The sequence below is a fragment of the Podarcis cretensis genome, assembly GCF_951804945.1.
Source record: "Podarcis cretensis genome assembly, chromosome: 5".
In the NCBI taxonomy this organism is placed as follows: domain Eukaryota; kingdom Metazoa; phylum Chordata; class Lepidosauria; order Squamata; family Lacertidae; genus Podarcis; species Podarcis cretensis.
This window is the reverse complement of record NC_137174.1, coordinates 29651605-29677988: the sequence shown is the minus strand read 5'-3', so window position 1 is coordinate 29677988 and position 26384 is coordinate 29651605. Positions and strand designations below refer to the sequence as shown.

The 26384-nt window shown below is 40.4% G+C and overlaps 1 protein-coding gene across 6 annotated transcripts in view; it reads right to left on the bottom strand.

Annotated features, from left to right (window-relative positions):
• Positions 1-26384, bottom strand: part of MYPN (myopalladin) — a 65724-nt gene that overhangs the window by 29849 nt on the left and 9491 nt on the right. For 3 of the 6 annotated variants that reach the window (XM_079977342.1, XM_079977343.1, XM_079977345.1), the window contains 2 exons: positions 11162-12037; positions 1378-1553 (listed from right to left, as the gene is read on the bottom strand). In XM_079977342.1, coding sequence (XP_079833468.1) covers positions 1378-1553; positions 11162-12036 — 1051 coding nt within the window. In that variant the 5' untranslated portion in view covers position 12037. Of the gene's footprint in view, positions 1-1377; positions 1554-11161; positions 12038-22462; positions 22744-26384 lie in introns of those variants that run through there. The other 3 variants (XM_079977340.1, XM_079977341.1, XM_079977344.1) reach the window with 2 other exon arrangements.

The window sequence follows — 26384 nt, the reverse complement described above, 5'->3', positions numbered from 1 at the left end:
GGGAAGATTCCCGGTCTGAAACCCTGGAAATCCAGTGCAACTCAATATTGAGCTATAAAGTTCTGACTTGGTATAAGGCAGCATCTTATATCCTTAAGACAGTTTTGTCAGGGTGACAGACACCCATTTGGTATGAAGGTGCACTAACTTTCCAATACCATTTTGTGACTTTGTGGGCTGGGTAATACCTACTTTTAAACTGTTGGTTAGCTGGAGTGAGCATTTTTCTGCACTTATTTCCACTCAGCTTCAATCAATGAATAGGTACTTTCCCCCTCCATGGCAGGAGCAGATAGGAATCTAGCACCATTCATAAAATGTGTTTTGGTTTGGGCACTGCCAATATTTTTGTGTAATAAATCATCATTCCCACTTTATTTGTATGCCACTTTTACCCTACACAAAAATCATTCTTCAAGTGGGTTTTAACAAAGGGAACAACAATAAAGCACAAAACTAACAACAGGAAGAATAATTTCATAACAACAGCAATAATAAAACAGCAACATATGGGCTAATTCAACAGCAAAAAAATGTGCTTGCACCCAACAGCGAAGTGGGTTTGCTTAAGACCACTTTTTGCAGCCAACATGTCTACTATTAAGGCATCACTGCTTTTTTGTGGTTGCATCACATTTTTAAAAAATTACAGCTGTGATATTCTTTGTATTTGGAAGCTGTATAGTATACAGAATATCACCTTCATGCCCTTTCATAGAGCACCCAAAAACCCCAAAACTGACCACTGCTGGCGACAGTAGTCTGGAAGAGGTATTGGAAAGAATGTGCACTTTCATGCCAAATGGGTATCTGTCACCCTGGCAAAACTATCTTAAGAGTATAAGATGCTACCTTATAATCTATATTTTTAAAAAAGTACTGTACAGCAGCAAGGCTATCCATCCCATCTCAGCCCATGTTCACACCAGACGGTAAAACAGTAAATTTAGATTATGTTTATCTGTCTGTATACCCATCTATCTAAAAGATTGTAAATAGGCTAATTACCCTGTGCCATATCTATCCTAGCCAATAAGAAATCTATCTCCCCTTCAGCACAGCTATTTCCTCCTCATAAGAACATAAAAAGAGCCTGCTGGATCAAGACAATGGCCCATCTAGTCCAGCATCCTGTTTCACATTGGCCAATCAAATATCTGTGGAAAACCAGCAAATATTGTCTATCAAATAATTTTAATTGAAGAAATAAATTCAAGTACCTGACTCTATCAAAGAGAGAACTGTTTGCATTCCATGCTCTTAGATCACTGATTTCCATTTGGAACAACTATGCAGCAAAGCCACATAAAACCAAGTTCACAGTACAACTTCCTTTTGTTAATTATCAGGTGCTTTTTGTTCCAAAGAGGCCTTTACCTTCTACGTAGATCTCTGCAGAAGTTGAGTCTGTCCCATAGATGTTAGAAGCAAAGCAGGAGTAACGCCCTGTGTCTTCTTCAAATGCTTCAACAATAACTAGTGAATGCAGCTGTCCTGACTGGATGATGTGAATATCTGGTGAGTTTTCAAGCTCTTTCCCTTCACAGTACCACCTGAAATGCAAGAGCGCTATTTGTCACTGTAATATCCATTTGACAAAGAGACAGGGTGCAAGCGCAACAGTCAAAACGCCTGATCACCCTAAGCAGCAACATACCTCACACAAAAGACATTGAAGCAAACAGAGGAATATCCTGCACTCTTCAGTTATTAACAGTAATAGGACCACATTTTGAAGAGAGCATATGGAGCCTATTAGCTGATCAGTAAGTTGCACAATAGAAGATAGAACCGGTGTAGAGTAGTGGTTAGAGAGCTGGACTAAGACCACAGAAACTGAGGTTCCAGCTCAGACTGGAAGCTTGTTGGACCTGTCACTATCTCTTAGCCTAACCTAACATGCAGGGTTGTTATGAAGAGAAAATGCAGAGTGAGGAGAAAATGCAGAGGGATCCTACTTGGATGGTCATTTCCAGAGGGTGACCCTGGCCTTTTAAATGGTGTGTGAGGGAATTGTTTTTGGTTGTTGTTACCGTGTGTATTTTTGTGTTTTTATATTGTAAAATGCACTGTGATCTTCGGAAGAAGGGCAGTATATAAATTTAATAAATAATAATAATAATAAAGTACTGTTCCCAGGATTCTGGGGTTGGGGGAGGTGTGCTTTAAATATACAGTGCATATGCTTGGGCTATGTAAGAAGCGCCAAGGAATGCTAAAACTCGACAAGACTAAAACAGAGCAGGGCAGATATTATTAGGGGAAGAATTAGAAACAACAATATACAAAAAGCTAAAGGCAAGGCCTAAAAGGCAAGGATGTCAGTAAGTCTTTATAAAATTATGCTTGATGCAGATATAGAGATAATGCTTCTCTTTCCTCATAAGGCTAAAACTCAGAGCTACTCAATGAAACTTGACTGGCAGTAGATGCAGGACAAAGAGAAATAGAAGTGGTTCTTCACCCAATGCTTTAACTTATTGCATTCATTGCAATGAGATGTGGTGATTGCCACTGGATTTAAAAAAGAATTGGACAATATCACACGTGCTGGATTCCGTCCTAATTTAGGGCTCCCCGGCACATGTGTATGATGTCATGTAGCAGAAGGCGGCCTCATGGGGCCCATTGCAGCCAAGGGAAGGTATGACGGGGCCCACCACAGCTAAGTCCCATGGCCTGCAAAATATTGAGGGGGCTCGGCCCCCTGCTTGAAATTTTTGGGGAGGCCTTGGCCCCCTGCCCCCCCAGATGGTGCCCCTGGAGGATAGGTTTATGAGGGGCTATTGGCCATAATGGCTCAATTTAATCTCCTTGTCCAAAGGAAGTATAGCGGAGGCTGGGGAAACACAGCTAGGAGGGGTTGTTGCGCTCATTAACTGCTAGTGGACTTTCCAGAAGCATCTGTCTTGTCTCTGTTGGGCACAGGAGGCTGGAGCAGACACTTGGTGTGATCCAGCAATTCATTTGATCTTATGTAGTACAGGAGGCAGGAGTAAGTGTAGGGCAATGCAGCTTATGCCTAATAAAGCAAACATGGAGATGTGTGAGAGATCAGAATTGCCTCAAGCGATGACTTCCTTCCTCATATATGCATTGATAATCTATGCAGATCGGGTCCCTCCCTAAAGAGGGCACATATTGTGGTGAGACCTGGAAACTGACACCCTGTGTTGTGGGGGGTACGATTGGTCAGCCACAACACCCAACTGGTAGGTCCCTCATAACTGGGTGCAATCTGGCCAATGGGACACAGTCCAAACAGTTTGAGGGACTTATTTATGCCCATGCACGTGACCCAGAGCTTCCTCTTTCGGCGCGTGCATTCGGAACACCCGTCCACCTCTCCCTACTTTTAGGGCTTTGCGCTTGACCTTGCTATGCCTTTGTGTGTCGTCTGTCATTGGGACAGGGGCATGGCAGGAATTTCCCCCACTTGGCTGACTGGCTGTTGCCATTTGGGTTTCACCTGCCATGTAGCAAATCATCACAACTTGTAAGGTTGTGGATAGGCTCTGGTTCAGGTGATAGGGATGGAAGAACGCTCTCGCCATCCCTATGTGAAGGGTATTCCGTTAAAGGAATCCAGGGACTCAATGGTTTGGTCAACCCCTGAGAGGAGGTTGTGCCCGTGCCTGAGTCGAGGGGGACATTTGGGTGGCGGAGATAGCCTGTTCCCGGCTTTCCACTTACCCAGGTGTTCACCCTTGGCTGACCTATGCTGGAACACTTCGTCAGCACTACCTGCATGGCAGGGAGCTAGTCGAATCAGAGCCTATGCAACCACTCACTTTCTGTAATCAATAAAGTTGTGGCCTAAATTCTGCCAAAAACCAAAACCAAAATTTGAGTCACGTTTGGGGGAGGGGGAGGTTTCTGGATCTGAACATGCAATTTAAAAAAAGTGTACACTCACACCATCAAGTGTGAAAATAATACATGTTTATTAAATGGATTTGGAATGCATGGCATGCAGCAGCTGAAGGCTGCAAACAGACTCCCATTTACTCTGTAAAACTAGTGTACTCCCACAGCTGGTTTGGAAAGCGTTAGCCACAATCCACATGTATCCTGTATCTAGACTGTAATTTCTTATGAAATACTGTGTTTTGGTATGTTTCCCTCCCAATCAGCTATAATCCAAACTGTGCAAAAGAACAAAATCACTACATTTTCAGCCAGTAATGTGTACACAGTCAACAGCTCATGTCATTTTTACATGTGATGTACAGGGATGTACATATTTTAAGATCAGATGGGAGACAACATTACACATTTATGAAAGAAGACACTAATTTGCTTTTCCCCATCCCATGTGCAGAATAGCTTAGTTTTCTAGACAGACAAACTTTCAGGAACAAATCTGCAAACTTATGACAGAAATATAGGGCAGGAAGGAACTTATGATCTAGTATTTCTATATTCCTACCCAGCAGGATCTGTATATCCAAATGTTTTAATATATTTAATACCAATTCCTGTAGGTTGGCACAGTAGCAAAGCCACAATCAGGTTGAGTTGCAATGACCAGGGTTGTACTCATTCATATTTTTAGTAGATAGTTGTATTATGGTAATACCTTTCTCAATAAATTAATAGTTCTTGTTATGGACAGAATTCTATACATTTGTTTTGGGTTTATCCTTGTGTGTTATTTCTCATAAGCCATGAAATCTTGGTGGATGCACACGAATGATGAATCAGAGATGATGTATTCATCATTTTGATAGCCTGTATTACTCTATATACATCCACCTTTGAAATAATGCAGTCAACATTGCCATCAGCCTCAAGTCATATTGGTGCAATGCTGCTGGACAGGAAAATCTCCCTCTGTAATAATCAAAACAATGTGACTAGATACTCATGGTTATACAGTGACATTTAAAAAGTAAAGAAAGGAAGAAAAAACATAACTCTAAGTGCTGCAGACAGGCTGCTTACACATCACCTGAAACAAGGAAACACAGTACAAAAGGACAGTGATTTTGATTAACTTTGCACACCTAATTTATAGGTAGAGGTGCATATTTAGAAATCATTGCTATAACTTAAGTATTAATGCAATGCAACTCACCATAGTGAGGAAGACTGTGACCAAGCGACTGGTGTGCCTGATCAGTCTCCTGCCCAGGGGCTCACCGCTGGTGAGTAAAGTCATGGTCTTCACTCTCTCTTCTTATGCTTATCATTAAACTGTTCTTGGCCTGGACAGCCCTTTGAACAGAGCATTGCCCTCTGCAAAGTAGGACACATGACCATCTTATGAAAATGGTGTTTGACCACAATCTGCCAGGCTGAACTGCTGCCTAGCAAAAATTGCTGCGCCATTGTGACATGTGGCATTGCATACCACCAGAGGATGTCATAAAAATGTGAAGTTGCTTTCTACTTAGGCTGACCATTGGTCCATCTAGCCCTGGAAAGACGTTTTCCAACAGGAAGTGGCTCCCTGGTATCTCAGGCACAGGTCTTTTCCAGTCCTGCTGAGATCCTGTCCTGCCAGAGAGATTGTATCTGGGATGTTATATGTGCCAGGCATATATTCTGTTCTCTCCCCATTCCTGACCGACGTCTTTCCGCAGAATTCCACATCAACAAAAGCACTGTAAGTGTGCTGAATACTGAGCAGTCGCTCCTTAACTTCCAATTCATTTATGGGTTGGGATTGGACCCATAAATGAATTGGAAGGTAAGGAGGGGAGGGAAGGGAAGGTGGTTCTGACCTGTAAAATCCTACATGGCTTGGGACTGGAGTACTTGAACGTACCTCTTCCTATATGTAGCCACCCATGCCTTAAGATCAACAGCTTCCTTCATTCTGAAATAAGGAGGTTATCCTGAGGGACACAGCCTTTTTGGCAGTGTCCCCCTGGTTGCGGAAAACTCCATAAGGAGGCTCACCTGGCACCCACATAAATGATCTTTTGGTACCAAGAAAAGTTTTTTTTCTTAATTGTCCCAGCTGGGCCTTTTAATATCTTATAAGCAACATTTCAATATAATTTCATAATCATTGTTTAATATTTTCTCTAATGTTTTATCGTGGTGGCTTAGCTTTTAACTTTTCAATGTTAATTTAGTACGTCTGAAGTGTAAAAGCAGCTATGTTTAGCAATGTTTTGTTTTTTCATACTGATTTCAGTTTTTGTGTATATTTGTATCATTGTTCTGTTTTCAGGTTGTTGTTTTTTAATTTACTTTATGCTGCCTCTTCCATTAACCAGCAGTAGTTTTCCAATATTTCTGGCAGAGATCTTTTTCTGCTTGCATGCTATTGGTTTTGTGCATACAAATAACTTTCTCTACCTCTGAGCTATGGTCCATCTGTTCCCCAATTTAGTGCTGACAAATTCTAGCAGAACTCAATAAAAGAAAAATAAACTGAAGAAGGATGATGTATCTTGGACGAGATTGTGGCTGTGATCCTAAACATACTTAAGGTAAAGGTAAAGGTACCCCTGCCCGTACGGGCCAGTCTTGACAGACTCTGGGGTTGTGCGCCCATCTCACTTAAGAGGCCAGGGGCCAGCGCTGTCCGGAGACACTTCCGGGTCATGTGGCCAGCGTGACATCGCTGCTCTGGCGAGCCAGAGCCGCACACGGAAACGCCGTTTACCTTCCTGCTGGTAAGCGGTCCCTATTTATCTACTTGCACCCGGAGGTGCTTTCGAACTGCTAGGTTGGCAGGCGCTGGGACCGAGCAGCGGGAGCGCACCCCGCCGCAGGGATTCGAACCGCCGACCTTTCGATCGGCAAGTCCTAGGCGCTGAGGCTTTAACCCACAGCGCCACCTGCGTCCCTCTAAACATACTTATTAGGAAGTAAATCCCATTAGATGTCATTCAACAAAGTTTTACTCCCAGTAGACCCATTTAATTAACATGACTAAGCGCCATTAATTCCAATGAGTTTGCTCTAAGTAAAAGAATACTACCCATTTAATTCTGTGGGGCTTATTTCTAAGTAAGCATTCTTAGGATCAGGCTGTGAATGTGGCTAGGAACCTTAAGTGCAGATGATCTGAATTCTCAAACAAAGCATGGTTAGTGTGTGCTTCTCTCAGGTATTCATGTGCATTTGCCAGAGAGTGCTCTCATAGAAAATGCATGACACATAGCCTGTTTATAGGGCTTCAAATCCTTTTGACATGGGTCAGGCTAGCTGTGTATGCCAAGCCAAAGTAAAATTAACCTAACAGAGGTGAGCTAAGTAGTTTGGAAAAAATGCAGGCACCTCTGAGTAGAGATGGCAAATATGGGTCACTTACAGCCAATGGAGGAAATGTCTAAGATTGTAAGACTGGCCTTACTAGGTTACACTCATGGTCCATCTAGCACTGTATTCTGCCTCGGTGGGCCAGCTCTGACGTAGTATATGGCATTCATGGGAAGCTTCCTGGAATGTTTCCTGTGGAAAATGCTTCGGGGAATATCATTCATCTCACTTGCTGAGAGCCAGTTACTGTGATCTGAGACTAGATCCCAAGCTAAAGCGTTCCAGTCCATAGGACTGGCAGATTCTAGGAATTATCGGTCTCGTTGAAACATTTCCACATTTAATATTGTAGTGAATGTCCAAAAGTTAGCAAATGTTGGTAAATGATATGCATGTATGAATGCTGACAATGACAAATGAATTTTGTGAATGCCACCCTGAATATACACCAACATTTCAGACATACAGAAGTGAATGCTGACATGTAGTTCATTGCCAACTTTGATTGGGTCTCTCTCTTTAAAAGGTGAATTTTGGACAGTCCCTTTAACATATACAGCAATGGGGAATCAAAGAGCCAACCTTGTGGCTGCTATAGGGTAACAGAGGAAAATAGAGTAGTAATAGAATATTCACCCGCTGTTCACTCCTAATGCTGTTAAGAATTTAGGGACTGAACCTACAGGAATACCATCTGATTACATTGAATAATGGCCACTGATAATTAAATCTGTCATTATTTTGTGTGCATTTTCTGAAACCTGTATCACAATATCCATACCATATAGTGACATCAGGTTCCCAAATCCACTGATTCCAAAACACATTCTAGTAAGTCCAATTCAATTTGGCGTGCATCCACTTACTACAAGGTACGAGAGATTGAATTGTCCCTCACCAACCCTTACATTTATGAAAGGATTTAGAACCACAGAATTGTAGAGTTGGAAGGGACACAGAGGGTCATCTAATCCAACCCCCTGTAATGCAGGAATATCAACTGAAGCATCCATGACAGATGGCCATCTCACCACTGCTTAAAAACCTCCAATGAAGCAGACTGATATAAAACTTTATGCAAATCGAATTCTTGAAAGTGAGTTCACACATGCATGCCCATCACTTGATGATTGCTACATCAGGGAGTGACTTGCATATGTGAAATGACCATCACAGATCCAGCACCTTAGAGCAAGCATTAGTATCCTTAGACAATCATGAAGCTAAACACTATGGGTGCAATTCAATACCCAGCCACTGCGTAATAGGGCCACAGTCACATCTACAGCCCTCTTGAGCATGCTGACAAAGACGAAAGATGGTGGGCAGGCAGATCACTGTGCCAGCCTGGAGCAGAGCCCTCCCTGCCTCTAGAATGCCCCATTTCAAGGCTTTTTGTTGCTGCTGGTTGGGACTCTGCCAGGGAAATAGGGACACTAGCAGAGCTGAGTGGAAGGGCACCTCTGCACAATCAAACCCCCCCCCCATGCAAAGGGGAATTGGATTGGGCCCTAACCTTTTCAATGGGATAAATTCCCCCATTCATCTATGCATCACTGAGCAATGTGCTAGAAAGGGATGCCCATGCATATGTGAATCAGCCCTGAGACAGTTTGAATGCCTGCTCCTGAAAATCTCTTAGTGCTCCTCATCATATTATTATATTTAAATAGCACTTCAGGAGGAGGAGCAGCAAGAATCACTCCTTGAAGAGCTGCTCTAGAGGATGGGGGGATCCTCTGGAACAGTGTGGGATAAGGCAAAGGTGGGGTTGCCGGGAGAAAAAAGGGATCAACAAAAAATGTCTTCTTCCTGTGGATGCTGCTATTGAATCAGAATCCCTCCTGCAAATGGAAGGAGCCCACAGTAGGGTGACCATGTGTCCGACTTTACAGAGGACAGTCCTTTATTTGAAGGGCTATCGAAGGACAGTCCCCTGTCTGCAGGTGACTTCTCTCTAAAGGACTGACCAATCAAAGCCTGGTTTAAAGATAAAGAACCACCAGAATGAATGGAGAAGCCTTGAACTTGAACTAGCACCTGGGACCAGACAGTTTCCCTGATCACAGTCTTCCCCACTATGGTGACATGCATTTTATTTCTATTTAAGTTATAGCAATGATTTCTAGTTTTGCAGCAATAAGCAACTCTGGCTATTATTTTTTTGCTGATGCATATCTTCTTTTTAGATAGTTTGTAAACGGCCCACCATAGTGCACAGTATGACGTGTCTGGATCCAAATACACAGCTTTTTTTCCATGAACAGAAGCATTTTGCCATCTTTGCCTTGTGCAAACATATTTTATGGCTCAGATGGCTCAGCCTTTCAAGTCTCGTTCCTTAAACTAATCTTTCCAAGCCATTATTGGTGTTTTATTTTTAAAACAGCTGAATGGGAAGCTATTACACAAGGAACTTTTCACCCTTCGCCTGGTAGCAGCACAATTACTTATACTGTAACAAAAAACAACAAAGGACTTGATCACACATCACACAATGGAAACAATGTATGGACAATTGCTGTATCTGAGAAACTAAGAGAGTACACACCCTGAATGACATATCTGATACAGACAACTTTGTTGAAATATGGTACCCCTTTATAAAATATTCAAATGAACACCCTGATGACTGGCATCCACCAACTATGCACACAGACTTAAGGGGGAGAAACTGATGCAGTAGTTTTCTGTTTTGGGGTGTGGGAGTGGGAAGGAAGGAAATTAATCCTTTTGATTATGTTTATGTTTATATATTTTTTTCTTGAAAATCAATAATTGGAACAGCAGTTGAATGTGCACCAACACATACACACACACACGGGCATAAACAGGCAAATATGAAGCAAATTCCTTGTCTCTTGAGTGATCTTAAATGTCTACTGTGGAGACAGGTGCGCTGCTACTCCCATGTGTGCCTATAGGAATATAAGAAGCTGCCTTGAGTCAGACTATTGGTTCATCTAGCTCAGTATTCTCTAAACTGTCAGGAAGTGCCTCTCCAGGATTTCAGACAGGGTCTCTCCCAGCCTTACCTAGATGTGCCAGGGATTGAACATGGGGCCATCTGCATTCAAAGCAGATGCTGTACCGATGAAGCATAGCCCTGCTCCTTGCAATGGAAAGCGCTGCATATGCAGTCCCTTCCCCAAGGAAATGCAAATGTAGTATATGCATGCCTGCAGCTCCATTGACTCAGTTCAATTTCAGCTATGTACTTTCCATGTGTGCAGCTGTGATTTTCTTTCTATCTTTGTGAGGGTGACATCCACCTCTACTACGTAGGGAGGCAAATACCAGATAGTAACATTTTGGTATTTATTAAATATATGACCAAAACTTCATTTACTATTGAATAAAAGCCTTGACATTTACGCAGAGCAGGATTCAAGGGGTCTGCATCACTGGGCAGTTTCTATGCCAGCCTCAGAACTTCCTGTCCTTACTCCTCCCCTTCCTCCTTGCCATGAGGAGGAGGCGGCACTGCTGCCGCCCCAGCCCTGAAGCCCCAGCCCAGGCATGGCTTGCCTCCCTGCAGCTCCTGCCTCAATGAAGGAGCATGTCATGAAGGTGCCTTGTTGCGCCTCCTCAGAAATTTGCACACAGGGCCTCCCTGCCGCCCCCCACTACATCACTGCATGCATGGTCATGCAGACTGGGCCCAGAGGAGAGGACAAGTGCATGGGCAGCTAGGGAGGAAGGCCCACTGAAGGCATTTTCATCAAAAGCTGCCTAAAACCTGTGACTGGCATCAATTTTATGCCAGTCACAAGTGACCTTTCCAAGGTCAGAGACAGAATAATTACTGGAGCACTGTAAAAGAGAAATGTATGGTTTTTAGAATACAATCTGAGGAAACATTGAGAAAACATTTAACTACTATACAGTAATCCACCCTCTGTGCACGCAAGCTATTACAGAAATAAGACAGGGACATGTTTACCTGATTTCAGGTGTTGGAATTCCTACCACAATGCAGTCCAACTGCACTTTGGTTCCTTCAGGGACCTCCCTGCTCTTCAGCTTTTGAGTAAAATGTGGTGGTTGGCCTATTGTCTCCTCAGAATAAAAAGATGCAGCTGGTGACTCTGTTGTTAACCCTGAACTTTCTAGCTGATTAACAGCTTCCAAGTCTGCCTGTGGAGGGTTATCTGGGTTTTCAAGTGAGTGCTCAGCTGCAGCTAAATCTTGTGGTACTGGGTCACAAGGCCTTTCTCTGTTTTCAGAGAGATTTGAGAAAGCAGAACCACTGTCCTGAGCAGCCTTATTTTTAGATTCAAGTTTGCTCCTGTAGTTTTTGCATGTTCGGGGCCTGATTCTTTTTGAATTGTGTGCTTTGAAAAGAGAAGAAAGCTCCTCAATGAAATCTGCAGCCTTGTTGAGAAATTCCTTTTTCGACTCTGTCTCAGAACCAAATTGCTGTTTCCTTAGGCTGCTGTCTGAAGTTGGTGAAGCTGCCTTAGATGGGAACTGCTGTTTGTTTGAAACTGTATTTCCAGAGTTTTTCAACTCAGAGGGAAAGAATACATGTATCTGTTCATCCTGCTTGTTCTCAAGTGGATCTTGATTGATGGCTTGCCTTGCCAAGTTCACACTTTCATCCAGCTCTTCTTGGCTCAAAAAGGCTGAAAGATCAGGAAGGTCCTCTTGGCTAGCCACCTCGTCTGAAGGCCCCAAACTACTGCCACGGTGGAAAGAAAGTGGAGATGGTTCTGATCTGCTTCTTTCACTATTCCCTTGGCGGTTGTTTTCAGCTAAATAGCTCTCTCTCAGTAGTTGAGTTATCGAAGTAGAAGATTCTGAAGTATTGTCTTGCATGCTGTTAACAAAGAGTACAAATAGGACCATAACCTCATAAACAGCAAATCTATTCCTGGTATTAAATTAAAAAGGAAAATGGGGATGTGTCTACTCTATTACCCAGGGACATAGCAAGTCTTGAACCCCATCTGATGTCCAATTTCTGTATCCTTGTGAGCCTCTCTATTCTCCAAATGGTACGGCATTTGCAGCAAAAACTGCCCCCCAAAAAAATTCCATTTAAAAAAATTGGTGCCATGAACTTATTAAACTGCCTTATATTCATGAATCCTTCAAGCTTACTGTAATAGGTGTCTCTGCTTTTAGACAGAGGTCTTTCTAAGCCCTGCAACCTGAGATCCTTTAAACTGGAGATACCAGGGATTGAGTGCTATTAACCCACCCTAATCAAGAAATTCCTTCCACTGAGCTGAGGTCCACCTTAGCAGGAAGTGAATGAAGAGTGCATGCACTCAGACAATACATACAAATGTATGCATTTTACATGTTGCATGCATATAGATACCCAATCAAAATGCAATGCAAATTACAGTGTGAATTATTTCTCTTTCTTACAACATTAAAACTTTTTATCTGCCTTACAAGACAAACTGTGGACAAACTTCTTAATGTACCTTGATTAAAAAATTGGTGAGCCTGCCTGGAACCAGTTAAAAGTAACACAAGGTCTGCTACTTGGTCATCCCCAATCTATATGAAAACCTTTCCACTTGGAATGCTGTTTACATGAGACTGTTCTCTCAATGGCACTCTAGACCATGGTCTCCTGAAATCCTTATGTTTCCCTGAAAAGCATGTTGTTTCTTACCATTGCTTTTGGATTTTGAACTGTGGCTTGAGGTGGACAGTAGTACATATATTATGCATATATTCGAAAGAATGTATTCATGTGATACCTATAAAACCAAAACTGATGTTTAAAGGTGTCAGAAATTAGTTACATACATTTATTATTGGGGGGGGATTATCTATCTATATAAGAGCAAAAGGGCCAAATGTGACTTTGCAATCAACATTCAGGGTTTTAAAAAGGCCAATAGCTTCAGTTGCTGAACATGCTGCAGTCCTGAGGAAAATCCATCTTCTCAAGCTAGTGTTTGTATTGGGAGAAAATTCCTCCACTGGTGCCAAACAGGGATTTTCTGCAAAACAAATAATGTCACTGGAAGAACTAATTTTCTCAGGGCCACAGCTGGGGAGGAAATTGTTGAGTTCCTTTTCCATACCTTCCCTGAACCTATTAATTGGCAGCCACATTTCCTTAGTTTATTCTGATTGCATTTTTTTAAAACCTGCATGTTAAATGCAAAGATACATTTAACATCATGTATACAGTAGTTTGGCCCTTTGAATTTTTGAATAAAGATCAGAGAGGGGTTTGTGAAAGCAATCCATCTAATTCAGACGCAATGCCTCTCAACTGGCTGAAGGGTGTCAAAATGGCCAGTCTTGTCCCTGTGAAGCAGCAGCTGGTCTGCAGAAGACCCGGAGCTGCGTGAGAAATTTTGACCAGCTTTACTGTGCAGCTGATTTAAAGAGGAACTCTTGAGCCAACTGAGCAGTTCAGTCAAAAGCAGCCAGCTGGGGTCTTAGGAATAGAAGAATCACTGCTATGTTAAGTATACCATTAAAAGGGGGGAGGGGCTTAATGCAGCAAAAACACATGTGCTGCGTGCTGCATGTGGAACTTACCAAAGTTCTACATTTGACACATGGATCATCAGAAATAAATTCCATAGGTTAGCCTGTTTGGGGTGGGTGGTGCTATCTGTGCTAAAGACAACAGATAGGGGGCTGGAGAAAGATGGTAGTTTTTCATAATTGAAAGTGATGTGCTAAGAGTAATCTTTAGTGCTCATGTCCTCTCTTTTTTCTTTGTTTTTTGCCTCTTTTTTCCATAAACTAAACTAGAAGGGTTTTTATTATTCTTGTCTATACCCAGAAACAATCATGAGGTCAGCATACCTGCCAGAGGCAATGATGCCTCTCCATGGTGTCTCCCTTCAACATACTGAAAAGGACTACTGCCTATTTCCAGGCAGCATTTCCAAGTCTGCCAGAACAACTCTAACATTTCCTAATCCAGGGTCACACACCTAACAACCACATTCAGCAGCATCAGAGTCTGACTCCTGTCCAGAAAGCTATGCTCACATTTTAGCAAAGTTCTGTAATCTAAGTGTGTAATATCTCTGCCTTGGGGTGTTGCGGCGGCTGACAATTTGGATGAAAGGAAGAAACATTTTAGAACTGGGATACTAGAAAGCTGTGACTGCTAGTGACTAAACTGACCTACACAACAACTAAGTATTAAGTATTACCTAAGAAGCAAAGAACAAAAATCATGATGTAGCCAAAGCATTTTAACTTCCAATCAATTTCAGTGGGCAAATGGTAACCATGTGGTTAAGTCCCCCAGTAAAATCAATAGGACTTAAAGTGTAGTTACCCTTTAGATGAATTGCACATGAAATAAATTTATCTGGTCTTCTTCTGGGGTACATAAGAACATAAGAGCCTGCTAAATCAGGCCAATGGCCCACCTAGTCCAACATCCTGGCCTCACAGGGGCCAGCCAGATTCCTAAGGGACACCTGCAAACAGGACATGAGCAAAACTGCATTTTTGGCCACCTGTGATTCCCAGCAAAACAACAACACCCCACCACCACCACCATAGGCTTTTTCATGAATAACTATTAAGACTCTTGACCAATTAAATAATGTTGAGTTGATTAAGCATCTTCATTTCAACCTATGAATTGGCTAATTCAATGTACATCAATCTGCATATTATAAAAACCCCAATATAGGAGCCTTTTTGAGAAAAGGTAAGAAGCAAAAGCTATAATGCGACAAACAAAAGCTGCTACGGATACTTAGAAGCAAGGGCCATCCTGAACATATTTTTTTAAATTCCTGTTACAGTAACATACTATAACAAAAATAATCCTTAAAAATAAACAAATGTACATTGTGGCTCCACCAAGTAAAATTTACTCTCACTTATTAAAATTGGCCCCTACTGATCAATCAACTAAAACTTCAGTTGATTAACTTACAAATGTCACTGCTCAAAGCTTGCAGTTCTAGTGAATATATTACATGGATTAGTAAAATGTAAGTATGACTAGACAGATAAATGTAATCAGTACCTCTAATCCCTTCAAGAACATCCATTGCTACAGTAACCCTGCCTGGCCTTGCTCAATAATTAGTATAAAAGAGGGCTATGCAGACAAACAAGAGTAGATCCAGATGGGAAAAGGAAGGATGGTGCTTTAACAACAGCAAAAGAAGCTACTATTTTCACTGCTAAGCAGATTCAGAGAGAGACTGCTTTCATGCAACATATTTGCTCCATACATACAGCAATCTAAGGGGGGAAACGTCTCATGCACATGTAATTTCTGAGTTAGCCCTAAGCCTAAATCTTAACATTTTATTGTGGATCATCTAGGTCATAACATTCTATCAAAACTTTGCTTGCTATTCTGGCAAAGATAAATTCTTTTGCCCTGTATTTAGTAAGGGAGAATCTAGCTAGCAGTCAAACTACAGCACTCTGAAACATATTTTGCCCACCTCACTTTTTGTTAATTTTGCCTGCAACATATGCAATAATCAAATGAGAAAAGGTGTCAGTTTTGCCAATAGTCTGCCTTGAAAAGATCAGTGGTGCAATCTTAAGCATATATCTTCAGAAGTAAGTCCCACTGTGTACATATATGCTATACACTCACCTGGGAGCATCGGCTTGTGTAGCAAGTGTTACAGGCAGTTCATGTTTTTAAATGACCCTGTCCTATGCTTCACAAACCCTGGACAAAATCAAGTCATGCCCACTGTACAGCCTGTAGAAAACAACCTGACTTCAGAGGACAGCAAACTCAAAACTAGTGATACCCACATACTGCATGGGGATTGGGATGTACCAAGTCCTCTTGACTGAAATCACTTACCGGTAAATGCAAAAAGACAAATTACCAGAATGTCTGGATGGATCCTATGATAAGTTAACTTAAGGAAACTAGGAATAAAAGTTTCCTATCTCCTCTGCCCCACTTTGCCCCATTCCAGAAATGCAGGTGGCTGAAGCAGGAAGAAGAGGATAGGAAACTCTTCCTCCTAGCTAGCAGTGGGCAGAACAGAACCAGCACAGGGTGTGATCTAGGGAGAATCTCAAGGACCACATAAACAGGCTGGGGGCCACATTTGGCCCTCCAAGGTCCCCCAACCCTGTTCTAAAGTTCTGAGTTGCAGACAGCAGCCAAGTTAGAACTTTCATATTTTGAGTTATCATATATCTATATCTATATCTTTATTATGGTAGGGCTTCTGTGCTTTTGAAAGAGAAGCATAGCCAGCAAACGAAGCAGTTCCCTTTTCTGAATTTTCATTTACAGATAGGTAGCCGTGTTGGTCTGCCATAGTCAAAACAAAAAAATTCCTTCCAGTAGCACCTTAAAGACCAACTAAGTTAGTTCTTGGTATGAGCTTTCGTGTGCATGCACACTTATCTGAAGAAGTGTGCATGCACACGAAAGCTCATACCAAGAACTAACTTAGTTGGTCTTTAAGGTGCTACTGGAAGGAATTTTTTTGTTCTGAATTTTCATATTTGAGAAAAGCTCCACCAGTTGATTTCTGCTTTTTACAAAGGCACAGCTGCTCTGCCAAACATGAAATTGGCAGAATTACTTTAATAATAATAATAATAATAATAATCAGATGCAGAATTTGAAAATGCTACCTCTCCATCACTTGTGTAACCAGAAGGCAAGGAAAAAATTAACTAGCTTGCCACCCAGGCATCATCACACAGTAATTGATCTTTACCCTCAAACCCAAATGAGAAAACCACAACAATGCTGTTTAAATGAACAGAAAGCAAATCCTCTTTCAACAAGCCTCCTAACTGGAGATTTTTAACCTAGTCAGTATATGTATTAGATTTTAGGCTGTTTATATGTATACAATTTTAACTGTTTTTAGACAGTTGTTTTCTGTAAGTTTATTGTATTATTATTTTATTTTATTTAGCTCATGTGTGCCTAACATGTACGCAACACAAAGCCAAAAACACTCCCAGCTATGTATCCTAGCCTGCTAGGTACATGACCTCCCACCCACCTGCTTTTGCAGTTTCAGATAGACAGTGACAGCTGGAAGTTTATGAAGTCACTGGTGGGCTCTGATCATCTTGGAGTATGTGTGAGTTACAGTTCTGCAGGCCTGATTTTGGCTAAACATGAGGAAAAACTTGCCAGTATGATGAAGCCGTGGAACAAACCAACCAATGCCACTGTAGAAGAATTTGTTTTGATAAGCTTCAGTACAAATACTGTGGCTCAGCTGAGCTGTGGAATGGGTGATACAATATTCAAGCATAAGAGTGATCTGTGCTGAATAGAGGGTGTCACATCCTACTTGTGATGTTTGTGCATTCCAAAAATAGTCTCTCCCTGCAGAGACCAAAACACTGCTGGCATATATTTATAATTTGTGATCAGTTACAATCCCTGGGTTCTTTTAACGAAAAGTACTATATTCATCCTTTTAAAATATATGCATACATTTGCTTTTTCAATCTTCACCTGATATAATGCTTATACTTGCAAGTTGTTTTTGTTTTAATCCTTCCTTCCACAGCATTTACTGTCCCCCCCCCCCCCGTTTTGCTGAAAATAGCACCCAGTTCAGAGTCTATGCTAATCTCATCCCATACTGGTAAACAAATAATTGAAAGCTACTCTTCCAAAGCAGCTCTTCAACCAGCTGTGTTCCTACAGACAGTCAGGACAACGCTTAACTCTCCCATTTCAGTCCATGGGATTTATATACTCTTAAATTTCACTGAATTGCATGCAGTATGTTCAAAATAGTTACCAAAAATAAGGCACAGTGCAGCACAGGGGAACTGTATGTGAACACTGTTTCTGTGATGGTGCAAACTGTGCTATTCATGATGGCTGTGTTGTTCACCCAAATCTGCAGTGCAGAGATGGAGAAAGAATTGTCATGACCACAAGGTGCCCAGTGAGTGCATCTGATGACCCCTGAAGAAACTTCTACTTAAATCCTCCCTTAGCATATCTAGGACAATATCATATGGCAAGAAATGTCAACTGCATTCTAAGAGGTATCAACTAAAAAAATTGCATGTTAAAGAACACAGCATTGATCTTGTTATGGTATGTTTTTAATTCTCATTGACTTCCAGCTTCACAGTGCAATCCCTAAACATGACTAAGAAGAATGTCTCATTGTATGCAGCAGGACTTACTTCAAGGGATGTGGGTAAAGAACAGCAGCCTAAGTTAATTTCTCTGTAGTTTCCTAGGTTCTTTCCCCCTTCTTAATGGGGAAAGTACTATATTTATTTGTCATCAATTCTTTGTGATCTCTTTTGCCCTCCATGACTTCTCAAAGGTAACTGCTGGTAGTTCCAACTCTAATCTTAGTTTCTTTAGTATACTAGGACTGGGTTTACAAGAGACCCTGCCAAATAAATTTGTTTTATATAACTTTTAATCCTGTTTTTTTCACTGTTCTGATCTATATACCTTCACAATTATTATTTCTATTAAGTCAACTGGATTGCCATTTACTTTTTTAAGTGAGAGAAATAAAATAATTATATCAAACTTGCTGACAGAGCTATCCCTCTCTTAGGCTAACAGTTGGGTTTCCTCTCCCCTCCGGGCCTCCAAAATATTGAACGCAGTAATCATACATTAGAACCATCATTGTACACCTCACTCATCCTGCTTTAGTTAATAGGTTTTATAGGTTTTTGTAGGGCTACAAAAACCTGCAAAACCTGATCAATAGTAGAACAAAACACTATGTCAGCAAAAAAGAAAAGAAAAAAGAATAGGGCATAATTGCCTTGTTAGTCAAACTGCATTTTTTTAAGTACAGTGAGGAAAGACTACTGCATCAGGTGCACTCAAGAGATTAGTTAAATATGCCTGATCATTACTCACTGGTTCATCACATTACAACTCCCAAATGAATGAACAACCCGGTCTGTGCCCCTGCTGAAAAGTATTGTGATTTAGATGAGGTTCCATGAAATATCTGTTTGTAGTTTTTGACCTGTGATGGCTATTTCACATATATAGCTTATAAGACAACATTTATATAGATATTGAATTATTAAAAAGGATGTGTGATCTCTCCTTAACAGCACAGAGCAGTTATACAATGAAGACAGAGGAATAGCCAGGGATTGGGCCGTGGGAGCTCAGCCGTAAAACGTGCACTAGTTGGTCATTTCAACTCAGCAGCATGGAAGGGCACTCTGCACATGTGCAGTGGCATTCTCCAGCAGGCATGAGCATACAAACAGTTGCTGCTCATGCTTAACATAGAAAGCTCACGTTGACTGATTTTTAAAAATAGATTATGGGACCAGATACAGTTCTCATTTAAAATTTTATGAAATGTAGATGGCAGGTATAAAATTGGGTTGTTTGGTTAATCACTAGAATAGGTAGTTATGCCCAGTAAACCTATATATCTTTTTAGGTGAATAGCAGTGTCCCCCCCAAAAGAAACCTGCTTAGAGTGGGTAGAAGATTGATCTAATAAAGGTCACATCCACACCACACATTTAAAGCACTCTTATATGCAGTTTCCCCACAAAGAATCCTTGGGACCGTAGTTTGTTAAGGCTGCTGCTGGAATTGTAGCTCCAAGAGGGGTCTTCTAACAACTCTCAGCACCTCTAACAGCCATGACTGCTCAAGTGGAATAAGAATGCATTAAATGTATGGTGTAAATGTGACCTTGCAAGCATAAGCAAATGCATTATTACGCCACTTAACATATTCTCATGAATCTCGTTATTCCAAAGCTAAGCCTTGTCCTTAAAAAAAGGTTGTAGGGTTAAACTCTAATGAATCAACTCATATTATATATTGCCTTCTGTAAAAAGAAATGGAAAGTCAGGATTCTACTGCCCCCAAATATAGGCCACCCTGAATTCCACTGCAGTTATGCTTCTTAGAAGTTGAAGTATGTGGTTCGGTCTTGTGCATACAGTGAAGAACAGTTTTCAGTTGCTAAAAACCAAACAACCTCTATTTTACTACCTCCCCCTCCATTCTCTTCTATTACAGCCATGCACCACACAGATCTGTGGGCAGCTTGGTGGACAAGAACTGATGGCAAAATTCAGCCCACCAGCTCTTTGGTAGAGAGCAGGCTCAGCTTGTATACCTGTGTAAACAAACCATATATCATAAAGTCACCTCAGTCTCCACTGTGCCTCATTCCAAAAGGAAACACAAACCCTGGGTAAGAACCTGGAAGCCCTGGAATATCAGAGACTGGGGTGGCGTGCAACAGTATAATTTCTACAGTAATTAGGTGGTGGTGGTGTTTTTACATGGATCACTTCATGGATCACTGCCTTGTCATGGCGAAGGGGCTTGAATAACTCCAAGAATCTATGAGCTATGCTGTGCAGGGCCACCCAAGATGGACAGTTCATAGCCAAGAGTTTAGACTAAATGTGATCCACCTGGAGAAGGAACTGGCAAACCACTCCAGTAAGAAATCTCCATGGACATAAAAAAGGAGAAGCTTTGAGAAGAAAGTGAGAGTTTCCATGGCATGCTCTGGTTCATCGGGTCATGGAGAGTCAAATACGACTAAGACGACTAAACAACTGCTATACTGAAGCTACTTTATTTGCAAAAAATTCCATTGGTTTCATTGGAGCCCACTTCCAAATAACTGGATTCTGGTTTGTAGCCCAATGATCAGAAATAAAATGAATTCATTGATACAATTGTGACCTACTAGTGAACAAGTTATTTCAGGATTGTAATGTTCTAAGCTGGATTGATCTGATACAAAATGGAATTCTGTATACTGAACTTTTTATAAACTCACACATTAATGCAATCCTGAATTGCTAATATTGATAGCTATTTTTAATGTCATTAACTGCATCTTAATGTATTAATTAAATTTTGGAGCCTCAGAAAGCATAGATATAAAATAGATATAAGATATATAAAATATTTTACTTAATACCTCAAAATGTTGATCATATATATATATATATATATATATAATTACAAGCCTGAAAATTCTGAATAAGTGTTTACATTAATAATCCTCAAACATGGTTAAACTGAAGTGCTACTGTTTAAGCTGATCAAATTTCATTGACTTTTATGGGACAACTACTTTAAAGTATAATATTTAAAATTAATTATGTTGTGTACCATATTTCAAGGCACATTAATTATACAAGTTTTATTCCTAAAAAGACTGAGCTACAATCCTGTAGCAATTTAGTCTGGAGTAATCATACTTTGTTAGTAGAATCTCAGGTGGTATCTTGAGAAATGCATTTTCACGGCCTTAAGGATCACATTTTAAACATCTTCATTCTGAAAGGGTGGCAAACATACCCTCTGCCACCATAGATAGCTTTAGCGTGGTGTTTACAGTTGAAGAGTTTAAAATTTATAGGCTGTATTGCTGCATGGGGCTTTGCTTTACAAATCCAGGAACTTCTTTTTCAAGCTTATTTAAAATAATAACATTTTTGCTTGTGTAAATTGATATGTAACAACTGTTCCAAACAGATAACCGAAGAGTTTACTAAATTCTCTTTTATGTTGTTCATTCTTTTATTATATTTCACGATGCTCTTTCAATTACTGCTTAATGTTGCAACATATCAGGCCAAACATTTGCCACTGACCATCAAAAACATTTTTTTTTCAGAGAGAGAGAGAGAGAGAGAGAGAGAGAGAGAGAGAGAGATGGGAGTTGGGAGTTGGGGGTTGGGAGAGCAATGCCCTTCGAGCAAGACTGTTTCTGCAGCTGTTGTGTACATTAATCCACAGAGCAGATCTCCAAACCCTAAATATAGCTTGCAGTATCATTTTACATGACACATACTCTCTCTCCCCCCCCCCATTTTTTTTAAAAGACTTTAAATATAGGGCAATATTAAACTAGACACTATGTATGTGTTTTCTTTAAGGAGGTAATGCTGATTATTGGTGTGGATTTAGTGCTAGTGATTACAAAGCAATTGCTTAAAGTACGGTTAAGAGGGGGATTCAAAAAGGACATTTCTCATCCATGCAATTTATACATTTTTTGCCTTCTGTCGACTCTACTTAGAATACCTAAACAGGCACAGAAGGAATTTGGACTCCCTCCCACCCTTCACACTCTGTAGATTCTGTAGATTATTTCATTTCCATTCAATCTCCTGTGCCTCTGCGCCATTTAAGAAAGAGAATTTTTAAAGTTTCTTGCTCACCTAATATGATTTATCAGCAAACAATTATCATTCAGCTATAACATGGATTCTCTCCCTCCTGGACCCTCCGTGCACCTGCGCAATCTCATTGAAACACACACTCACTCTTGAAAGTTAAAGACATTACCTTTTCTGATTTATGCAGATGTTGAAATCCAACTCTGGCAACACAATCACGGTGATAAAGATTCCGAAGTAAGAGATTAAAATGACTGAAGCAATTCCTTCAAGTCCTTTGGAACCAAAACGTCTTGGAGTCCATTGGGTGGAGCGGGGGGGAAAGGCGTTAACCTTGGTTTTGGAGGGAGATGGCTGTAAGAAGCTGAACAACCTGTCACCACTGAAGCAATAGCATTTGTCCGTTTGCAGGTCCCAAGTTATTTTGAGACTCATAAACCATGTGCCTGTGAAACATTCCACCTCATTGGACAGGATAATATTGAGCAAAGGGATTCCATTGCTGTAACAGCACCTACGGGGTATGTGTGTGTATGCAAGGGAGGGGGTCATCATTATATCTCCTCCCAGAATGTATTTGATGGATGCTCACGCTCTTGGCATGACTCATTCAAAATGGATTTTGTATTGTTTTACGTAAACTGTTGTCAAAGAAGGCACATTCATTTTAAAATTAGAAAATAGTAGGATCTAAGCTCTTCCTTATTCTTATTACCCAGAATATCTGAGATGCCTAAGATTACATACCACTAATAAAGACTTAAGATTTTAACTAGTTAGATTCAAGGCTAAGAGTATATACATTAAAAAATCAAACAGATTAAACATTGGGGGTATGATCCTGCTACAGTTAAACCCTTTTAAGTCCCATTGGTTTCAGTGAGACATAATTAAGCAAGTGCTTAATTCTCCCATTGAAATCAAGGGCATTTAATTGTGCCTGGCTGATCCATTCAAATCAGCTTGCAGTGGGTTATCATCTTGCATCCTGAAAATGCAATCCTAAATACAGGCAGTGGCATATAAGCCTACAATACCATTTTGCCTGCAACGGTTGCATGAGGTCATGGTTTGTGAGGTGCCACTTATGTTTTAATTAATAACTCCATCCTAAACATCTGTTGCTAGTACATGAAGCCTGAAGACATGTTGTCTGACTGAAATAAACAGGAACTGTTTATGGGATTATGTCCCAGGGGCTTAACCTAAGATTTATGAAGCGAACACAGCACATTTTATCACTCTTAAGGCTGTGATCTTTTAAATATTTTGTTGCTGTTGTTGTTATTATATATAATAAATCAGGTTGTATTCATGCTAATTAAGTCACAGTTAAGGTGAAATAAATATGAAAAATATCAGGACTAACCAATAAACACATTTTTGTATGCAGTTTTCACTAATGTTCACATTTTTGCAAGCAATCATTCCACAGACATTTTTGTATGTCGTTTTCACTAATATACTCATTTTTATGTTCGCTTCCCCCAATAGATGCATTAAAAAAACCAACAACCTGGGTTGGCGAACTGCATTGCAAATTTCAGATGGCTGCAAATTTCAATGGATAGAAAAAGTATAGCTTGGTTTTGCTTCAACTGGGAAGAACTAGAGTTCAAGTTAGACATTGCAGGGGGCCACATGGTGGCTGTGAACTCTCATCTCTGAGAGCACAGGAAATGACATAATCATACTCAGAGTTTCCCTACCCTTTACATGGGGAGGTCAATGAAGTAAAACTGGGACGGGGAACTTGGAGTGTTATGGCACAGTGTCAATATGTGATTTTCAGTGTGTATTACTGGGGGAGATAGGTCAGACACACAAATGCCATATGTTCCTTGTAGCATCTAGTTTGTTTCAACTGGATTAAACCAATGGCTTCAGAGGAAGGATGGTCTTTAAGGAGCAATCTGAATGGAGAGCGGATTATGGCATTCAGAACATTGATTGGAGAAGTTCCTGGCTGGTTAAATATATTTTAATTTCCTGGTATTAGATGCAACTGTAAAAATAAAAGTATAGCATTCCACAACTATTCTAGTCTCCAAGAATATCTTAGATACTGGAATAGTGAATAAATTGGATGTTTATTTACATCATTGCAGACCCCTCCCTTCCCCAAAGACATACAGACTCTTACATAGCTTTGCAGTACTGGAGAAACTCTTGAGGAGTTTCACAACTCTACACAAACTCTTCCGGAGGTTTTAAATCCTGCATGGAATCTCGATATGGCTTATGCCACATTAGCACTCCACAAAGATAGCAATAAATACATTCCAACTTTTGAAACCAATAATGTATATCAGGGTGTCACCAAGCCATTTGTAAACATAATTTAAATACTTCCAACAGAAAACACTTGAAGACAGAGTTATGGTTATGCAGTTGTAAAGTTACTGTCATGTAAAGATTGATCCCAGTCACATTTAAGTCAATGGCAATCCTCCACTATAATGATTACTGTGGCATCAGTAAAAAGGCTGACTATTCAACATTTGAAAAGCACAGTAAGAGAAAATAGGGCTGAGATCCTAAGCACACTACTGACATGAATAGAACCTGCTTTAAAATAAAGGTTTTAGGACTGGGGTGTTAGGCTCCATTGAAAAAAACATCCAGGCTGAAATGTAACCAAATGAAATTAGGTTGGATACTCTAATATTTATATTATGCACACGCTCGCGCACACACAAACACAAAATTAATTAACAAAAACTATTGTTAACAGAAATAAACCAGATGCATGCTGTAAAATCTGCTAGCTGTTCTGCTAGCTGTATTGTGCCGTACGGTAACATCCTGCCCCCACCTTCCAGGGGTTCAGCTCTTACCTGTGTCTGGTTTCCTAAGAATCTGTAACAAGTCTTAGAAAATTCACATTTTTATATGCTTGCACAGTAAGGGTGTGTGTGTAGTGATCAAATAAACAGATAAAGTATTACTATGTTTGTATTTGATAATATTTAAATGTATATGAACAGACCCTCTCAAAATATAGTTAAGGGTCATTATGACAAAGGCAGCCACTCCTCTGCCCCTTCCTCTCTTTGCATGTTTGAATATTCCAAACTCTAAATGGCGAAGGGCTGCAAATTGCAAACATGCCCATTATTTGGTGGCCATCTCATTAGTAATAATTTTTTATATTATCTGTCATCAACGTTTAATATAAATGATTTGTATCTCCATCTGCAATAGAAATAACTGTTTTGATACTGAGAATATATTGCAGACCAAATATGATGTGGCAACACCATTTGATGCATGTAGTATTGCATTCCTCCTCCCCACCAAACCAGCAATCTTGGCAGGATCAGGAGAATGTCAAGAGAGGAAGACAAGCGACAGCATATGTGAAGGTTATGTCCCCACCATTTTTTAGGATTAAGAATCCATATATCATTTCCTTGCCAGACATGTCCTAGTGAGGAGAGGTGTACATCTCCCTCAAAATGTCAAACGTTAGAGGAAGACACAGTCTCCACACGTAAGTTCCTAGTGACTCAATCCAGAATCCCTTTTTCTGAAGTCCACACCACTAACTTCTTTGGCTATTGTTTTTAAGTGAGAGACAACATCTGTGTCTAAATGTCTGGAGGGAAGAATGCATAGCAGTGAACTCAAACTTGTTATGATATATGAAGTTGATCTTTAAATTCATTTTTCTTTAAATTCTTTAAATTCATTTTTCAAGGCACTGTACAAAATTTCAGAAAGCATACTATTAACAACAACAATCCAACTAAAACCACATTCACCTCTTTAAAACTGAACAGCAGCAATTAGAATATCAGCAGTAATTAATAAACCATATTGGCTATGAGTCCTGTAAGACCTGCTCCCTGCCCTGGGAAAGTGAGGCCCTAAATGACTCCAGTTACAGAAGCAAGTGCAAGTGTGCAGCCTGCAAAAGGTGTCCCAAAATATGATGGCAAGTGCACCTACTTATACATAAGAAAGTGATACTCTATTAAAATAGACTGATAGTACACACCTAGCAGCATGAAAACAGCCAAACTGTTGTTATTGTTGGCATTTGTCTGTCTCAAGAGACAATGAGTTGCTTTTATGGTAACATACTAAAC